Source organism: Triticum dicoccoides, chromosome 7A (assembly GCF_002162155.2).
Source record: "Triticum dicoccoides isolate Atlit2015 ecotype Zavitan chromosome 7A, WEW_v2.0, whole genome shotgun sequence".
Taxonomy (NCBI): Eukaryota; Viridiplantae; Streptophyta; class Magnoliopsida; order Poales; family Poaceae; genus Triticum; species Triticum dicoccoides.
In genome coordinates, this window is record NC_041392.1 from 590,220,998 (window position 1) to 590,228,981 (window position 7,984).

The 7,984-nt window shown below is 51.6% G+C and overlaps 2 protein-coding genes across 2 annotated transcripts in view; one reads left to right on the plus strand and one right to left on the minus strand.

Annotated features, from left to right (window-relative positions):
- Positions 1-1,235: 1,235 nt before the first annotated feature.
- On the minus strand, positions 1,236-3,794 carry LOC119332905 (G-type lectin S-receptor-like serine/threonine-protein kinase LECRK2). The gene is made up of 2 exons (XM_037605999.1): positions 3,628-3,794; positions 1,236-3,207 (listed from the first exon to the last, which is right to left on the minus strand). The coding sequence occupies exons 1-2, from the start codon at positions 3,792-3,794 to the stop codon at positions 1,326-1,328; spliced, it is 2,049 nt and encodes a 682-aa protein (XP_037461896.1). The 3' UTR covers positions 1,236-1,325.
- Positions 3,795-6,295: 2,501 nt separating this feature from the next.
- The window catches only part of LOC119333673 (pentatricopeptide repeat-containing protein At2g22410, mitochondrial-like), a 6,964-nt gene continuing 5,275 nt past the window's right edge, over positions 6,296-7,984 (plus strand). The window contains exon 1 of the mRNA XM_037606493.1: positions 6,296-6,307. Coding sequence (XP_037462390.1) covers positions 6,296-6,307 — 12 coding nt within the window. The remainder of the gene's footprint in view (positions 6,308-7,984) is intronic.

A 7,984-nucleotide genomic window follows, 5' to 3' on the forward strand; every position in this document is an offset into this window, starting at 1 on the left:
GGGGAGATTTCCCTCTCAACCCCTACTTCTACAGGTTGCAAACTGGTTTAAGGGTTGGACCTCTAAATTTTTTTACGGGTTTGAGGATTTAGAGGTTTTAGTCTACGGCGCTTTTTCGGCGAAAACTGTAAAAAAACGGTTTTTTTTTAATGATTTGAGGGCTTGAGGACTCTACTATACTTGCTCTTAGATCACTAGTCTACCAGTTTCCAACCTGCAATTTTCATCCGGTTTTGAAATCTTCGACAAGGTTTCTCTTACACTTATTAGATCACTATAGTCTACGTACATGCCGCCGTACGTACGGAGCTACGTGCATGCATGCACCCACATGAACGATGGTAGTGCATGCCGACTGCGAAGCTTCCTCGTGGTCTCCATCTGACCGTAGTGCGCAGCAGGGGGAGACTTCCGGGTCATGCCCATGACCGGCGACAGGCACAGCTGATGCGCTGCGCTGTGACTATCGTCAACCCCGAAGCGTCACTGCTTTAGCTTGACTAGCTCCAGCCAACTACGGTACGGTACGGGAGACGGGGCTCCTCGGTGTGCCGCTTGGGCACACGCTGGGTTTCCTTTCCACGGAAACCGTACAACTGCCCCGGCGACCACTTCCGTGACAAAGTAATGGCAGTGACCCTACGCTGCACTGAACGATCAGTCAAGGTGCACTCGGCCATGGACCCCAAGACGACGCTTTTAGAAAGGGAACAGTGGGCTGCTCCGGAGCACCGCCATCACCTGATCCAAAAAAAAATATCATGGTTTTCACCTGGAGCAAACCGAAGGAGAGTAGTCGCGTGACGCCCCATCGTCGGCCTGGCCCAAGCCAGACAAGGATCACCCCCCGGCACACATTATCCACCTCCGAGACAACCATTGATCGCCGAACACCAGTCCCCATGCCGCCCACATAGCCATGGCCACCGGCCCGCGCCTGAGTTGCAAGCCCGACCCATAGGCACCAACAACAACCTCCCCGAGCCTTTTAGACTACTTGCACGCGTGTAATAAGAGAAAGGATCACCCCTTCATGGAATTGGCAAAAAAGACCACCTGCACCGTGGCGGCAGGTGAGGCAAACTACTGATCATGCAACCATGGATAAACAGTGTTGCCGCCACAAAGCCTCATGTGTCACCTGTCGCACTTGCCACCACGGGGCAGATGGTCTTTTTTTTTTTTGTGCCAATTTTCACTCAGAGGTGGTCCTTCTGTCATTACACATCGGATGGATCATGGCTGGTTAGTGGATCATTCTATAGCAGTGCCTCGATAAGCAAAATTAAAATTAAAAATCATTGCGCTCGATGCACTCAATCTAATCAAACAGAAGACACGATCAAAGGAGCCGAGTCCATGTAACAAGATGGAGGGTCAGGTAGCACCTCGGCCTCAGCCACCGCACTCTCCAGCATCTGCACCACATGGTGCATCGTCGGCCGGAGCGACGGGTTGGGCTCGATGCACCAGAACGCCACGCGCGCAAACCTCTCCACCCTCTCCAAGTCCGCCGCCGCGTCGTCATCGTCAGGCAGTATGAGCTTAGTCCTCTGGTTGCTCACCAGCTGGATCGCCCACCCGAACAACGTGACCGTCTCGTCCCCGCCCTGGTCGACCAGCGGGTCCTGGCACTTCCGACAACAAATCATCTCAAGCAGCACGACGCCGAAGCTGTACACGTCCACCTTGGTATCGATCCGCGCGTCGCTGCGGAACCACTCGGGCGCGATGTACCCCCTGGTGCCCCTGATGTTGGTCACCGTGGTGTGCACCTGCTGGTTGCCGAGCAGCTTGGAGATCCCGAAGTCGGTGATCTTGGGGGCGTGCGTGTCGTCGAGGAGTATGTTGTCTGGCTTGATGTCGCAGTGCATGATCGGGGAGACGCACCCGTCGTGGAGGTACTCGATCCCCCTGGCGATGCCGAGCGCCGCCTGGGCGCGCCAGCTCCATGGCGGCCGCTCCGGCTTGAAGAGGAACCCGCGGAGCGACCCTCCCGGCATGTACTCCAGCACCAGCATCCGGTGCTTGCCTTCCTTGCAGTAGCCGATCATGCGGACCAGGTTCCGGTGGTGGATCTGCCCGATGGACTGCACCTCGTTGGTGAACTCCCTCTCGCTGTAATCGTTCGAGTTGATGAGCCTCTTCACCGCGATGAGGCGCCGCCGCGGGGACTTGAGCTCTCCTTGGTAGACCTCGCCGAAGCTCCCTTTCCCCAGCAGCTTCTCGAAGCCGTTGGTGGCTTTGTGAAGCTCCTTCCAGCTGAAAGCTCTCACGCTCAGCAAGTCCTGGCTCTCTCTGTTCTTCTTGGTCAGGTAGTGCCTTGCCAGGAAGCCGCCGGGGACGGCCAGCAGCACGACGGCCACGCAGACTGCCACGGCCACTATGGTTCTTGTCCTCGCCGACATCCTCGCCGGCGGATTATTGCTTCGCCGAACTTTGATCAGTGCCTTCGTGGTGACATCGCTGGCCTGTCGCCCGTTTGTCAGCGCCGCCACCTCGGCGCAGTCGGTCCCGCCGATCACCAGCGCGGCGGCGCAGCAGCAGTCGTTGAGGCAGTAGGCCCGACACTGGTCCTCCGTGACCGACGTGAACTTCTTGTAGTAGATCGATGTCTCCCAGGTGGTGTTGGGCAGATCGACGAGCGTGTACTCCTCGGCGTTGTTCTCCCCGTCGCAGCTCTGCGGCGCGAACTCCGGCGTGCAGCCGCTGTCCGTGTGCTGCGCGTCGGCGTACGTGTACCCGTCTGGGCACACGCAGCGGAGCCGGTCCTTCTGCTCCGTGCAGTACGACCCCGGGCCGCACACGCCCTGCAGCCCGGACGTCCTCTTGTTGCAGGCGTCGCTGGGGAAGGCCCCCGAGACGCTCCACGACGTGTTGCCGCCGCCGTCCGGCACGTTCCTGGCGCGGGCATAGGCACGGACGACGCCATCGGGGTCCATCCTGGCGAACCTGTAGAACTTGCCGGCGCTGCCGGTCGCCACCGGCGATATCAGGTTCTGGACGACGCCATTGTAGAGAGTGGAGCTGAGGCCGCCCTGGTCGTCGAAGGTGACCGTCGTGTTGCCGCTGGAGCTGTCGGTCTTGGCCTGCCAGTAGGCGTTGTCCGGGCTGTTGCCGCTGAGCAGGTCCACGTAGAGCACGACGTTGCCGTCCGTCTGGACGCCCATGGTGAACCGGCCGGTGGTGAACTCCGTGTCCGCGCGCCTGGAGATGATCTTCCCCTCGGACCGAGTGTCCATGGTCAAGGACTGGCCCGGCAGCAGCGTGTCCGTCGGGTACCCGAAGCTCGCCCACAGCACGTTCTCCGGGCCGCCGCCGCCGTCGCCGAGGAACTGGAGGTCGCCGGAGTCGAGGAGCGCGAGCACGGACCCGCGCTTGAGGCTGGGGATCGGCGCCCTCCACAGCACCCGGTTGCCGCCGTCGGCGGTGTCCGCGAGCGCCAGCTGGCCGTCGGCCGTGACGCTGAGAGCGGACTGCGCCGTGGCGAGGACGGCCGACGAGTACGTGGACGACTGCCTGGAGAACCACACCACGGACTGCAGCTGGGAGGAGCCGCTGGGCCGGCCGTCGTCGTCGGAGCCGGAGCGGAACCATGTGGCGAGGAGGAACTTGCCCGGGCTGGACCTGTCGAGGGCGCGGAAGCCGAACGCGAAGACGCCGGAGGGGCTGGTGATGTAGCTGGGCGGCGTCATGGGGATTCCGGCCGTGAGGTTAGTCCGTGCGGCGGCTACGTGGCCACTTAGCACCGCAAGGAACGCGGCGACGAAGAGAGCGGAGGAGGGCGATGCCATTGTTGGGTGTGGGAGCTCGCCGGGAGCAAGCAGAAGGAGTTTGATCGTAATAAAATACTACTGACTCGGGCCCATTCGTTGACTCCGATTCCTCGTCAAGATGTGCGTGTGGCTCCACACGCACGCCCAAGTCGTGTCGTGTGTTGGACGAGGTCTTGGCCTTGCGTAACAGGTTAACCTCAGCAGCGGAAAGAGAACTTGTTTAATGCACGGGCGTCGCGGTCACAAGATCACACGTGATCACTTATTTGCTCTTAGCCTATGAGCACTGTCTTGGTCCTGGACGAGGTCGTCTCGATGATGCACGGGCACGTACAAAGATCACATCTAAGTTTCTTAGACGGGGTGCCGGTCCGGCGTCGTCACGGTTTTTATTTGAACATAGCATGATTGTAGACGCTCACAGACATGCGCACACACTCACATTTATAAATACACGCACGTACTCTATCTCTAAAGCAACTCCGAGATACTGATCTGGCACAACATTTTAACATCGACAAAGCCACCATGAACGAACATCTCTAGAAACACTGGAATAAACCCAGAAAATGCAGGTAACAACGTCAAGTCTGGCACTTAAACCCTGATAGCTAGACTGACTCCACCACACAGAACCTAACCACCTGAGCTACGACTTGGTCCGCCGCCGTCACGACAGTCGAGTTGAGTATTCTATTAATGATCTCCATTCAACTTTCCACGCAGCCGCTGCATCCTCCTAAAAAAAGCTAGGGTTTGTGACTCTCGCCGGCTCCGTTGCAGGTCCGCCTCGTCTCCACGCGCTTTCGCCTCGTGCCTCGTGGACACCTCCCCTGCGGACTCCACATTGATTCCTTTATGGATCCATGATTCTTTGTATGCTTCTTCTCGCCTGTTCTTCTGTCAGTCGATTTTTCCTCCACCGAAGCCATGAACCAGTGGCCATCGGCGCAGCGATGAGAACGGCCACTGTGATCGTTCTTCCCCGTCTTGCCGTAATGCCCTTCCGACCGCCTGGATGGCCTTTCTCCCTCAACAGAGAGCATCGTGTTGATAACGTATGAAAGAACTAATTGATCGAACTATCTCATTCCATTGATGATTAACACATTTATACAAAGGGAACAATCGTCAAAAGAAGATGCGTCTGTTCGTGAGGATGGGAGGAGCGGACGTGGCGATTGCCTTGAGAGGCCCTCGCATGTACGACGTGACGGTTGCCTGGCGGCAAACCGTACACTAATTACAAGGAAGGATTATCTCTAATTACAAAATTAGTTTAAATCCTAACAGAGTACTCTATGTCTCTATTGATGATCTCCGTTCAAAACAAACAAAAGCAGCTTTGGTCACATGTGGTAGGGTTTTTTTTTGCTTAAGCTAGGATCAGTCAACAAGCTACGCTAGTTGGAAAACATGACCAACAATGCATGCATGTAGGCCCGTAGGGGACCGAAAGTCTTCCATAGATGGAAAGGGAGAAGATTCACAGACCGGCTATCACACGTAAACTGTACCCCCTCTGTCTGCGAATAAGTGTACTTTTACCTTTTGTTCCAAGTCAATATTTTAAAATTTTGACCAACTTTACAAAAAAGAGTAGTAGCATACATGACATCAAATTGGTATATATGAAATTACATTTCAAAGCGAGATATTAATTTAGTATCATAGATACTACTACTTTTTCTTATAAAGTTGATCAAAAATTTAAAATTTTGACTTAGTACAAAAGCTAGATATACACTTATTCGCGGATGGAGGGAGTATCTGTTTACTGTCGAGTTACCTAGAAATCACCACGTTGGTCTTGACCTTTTTATTTGAAAACAAACTCCAACTTTATTCATTTGTAATAAGTAGTATATCGTTTGTGAGGAACATTACAATTTCATTTAAAGGCTCCTCAAACCAATCAAGAGTCAAAAAAAATCTAGCTAATCTAGCAAGCTCATGAGCTACTTTATTTGCTTCTCTATTACAGTGCTCAAATCTAGCAGTAGCGAAATCACATGCATAATGAAAACAGTCTTCGAAGATTGCTGCCGCCGCACCCACCGACTGCCCTCCATCATTTATAGAGTCAATCACCTCCATATTATCCGAATTTACGATAATGCGATTGCATCCCGCCCTTTGCGCCATTGTTAGACCAAATTTGAGAGCTCTAGCCTCCGCCATCAGCACATCCGTGCAAAAATCTATTCTCTCATTCCCTCCAACAATAAACCTGCCTCTGTCATCTCTAAGCACTGCTCCCATTGTCCCCCTAAGAAGGTCGTGATCGAAGGAAACATCAACGTTGAGTTTAACAAAACCTCTTGGAGGGCAAGCATTGGTCTTGACCTTGCCTTGCATAACAAGCTAATCTCAGCCATGGAATGAACTTGTTTATATTAATACTTTGCTGGAGGGTGGACGATCTGCACAGGGGGCATCTGCACCCGCTTTTCAAAAATGTACTTTTTACGCATTATAGTTTTGTAATGTTAAAAAATTCTAAAAAAAATTATGCATACATGTTGGCAAAGGTATGTCCACGGCACAAAGTTTTGTGTAAAAAATATTTTTGTTTTGCCTTAGTAAAAAAACACAAATTTTACTGCTTCTAAATAGCGTTTCATGGCATAAAATTTTATCTTTTTTGCACAGGCTATAAAAAAAGTTGTTTTTCTGTGAAACTTTCTGCACACATATAGAATGTGGAGATGTCCGCGTGCACCTTTTTTCGGAATTTTTTGACATTACAAAATGTGTTTTCCAAAGTGGGTTCATATGTACCCGGGTTCATTCATGCACTTCTCCACTTTGCTGCGACATGTCTCTCTTTCAGGTCACTTCGATCGTAGGACCCTGATCAACGGTAATGCTTACAATGTGCTCAAACAAGGCCTCGCTCTTGCTTTCCTCTCCTTTATCTTCACTAGTGAGCTTGTGGATTCATCTTCCTTTTGTTTGTCGTGACCGATGGTGGAGAGGGCTGGGTAGTACTCCATCCGTTCCTAAATATTTGTCTTTTTAAAATTTTAAATGGACTATCACATACAGATGTATATAGACATATTTTAGAGTATAGATTCACTCATTTTGCTCCGTATGTAGTTATTTGTTGAAATGTCTAGAAAGACAAACATTTAGGAACGGAGGGAGTAGATAGGTAGGGTATTAGACAGGGACATCATTAGGATAAATGGCGACACTTGTCTTTCAAATCAGTTTTCCGGACTTTGATCCTCCTCTGTTCGTCCGTTGAGACAGGTTAGATGAAACTCCAGCATAGATCCCTGTCAGCTCCTCGGGGCCGTGAGGTTAGGGTTTTTCGCCGAGTGTACACAACAATGATAGTTGGTGTCATGTTCTTCAGATCGGTTTAGGGATTCAACGTCGGTGACTGCGGCTTCGGGACGCTGGTCCTTAGAGGCATGTGCACAAAGACTTCCTGGTTGTCATTGAAAGGTCAAGGCGGCTTCGATATGAGAGCAACGACATATCAATATTTATTAGGATTTCAGACCAGTTAAGAGTTAGCTAGTTTATTCCGCAAAAGCTTAGTGGGGAACAAAATAGAGTCGTCGTGGTAAATTATAGTCGAACCGAGTGCACCATTGCTGTATGGTTGCACCAAGGACCACCATGTATTGAGGATGCCTCTCGGCTGTAACTCCATACCTATGGAATAAAACTCTTTTCACCGAAATAAAAAAAGAGTTAACTACTCCCTTCGTTTCTAAATATAAGTCTTTTTAAAGATTTTAAATGGACTACCACATACGGATGTATATAGACATATTTTATAGTGTAGATTCACTCATTTTGCTCCGTATGTAGTCATTTGTTGAAATCTCTAGAAAGACCTATATTTAAGAACGGAGGGAGTAGTTAAAAGCCTTAATCAATGAAGTTGGCTTCTAAAATAAGCTATATGTTGTAGGGGCGGCTTATGGCATAAGCCGTCAAGAACTGTGCCAAATCGTATAGGGTCCTATTTAGTTTTTTTAGCAACTGGGCCCTATTTAGGTGCCTCGCTGGAGGTGCTCTTGGGCTCGACGGGCCAAGCCTTGGGCCTTGCTTTACTAGCCCAGCTTTGCCCTTCACTCTCGCCACTGCCTTTTTTGTCAAAAAAAAAAAGAACTCACCACTGGTTTTCCTCCTCGTCTCGCTCAAACCATGCCTCCGCCAGCGCCTTCCCGCCTCCTGGCCGTCCTCTC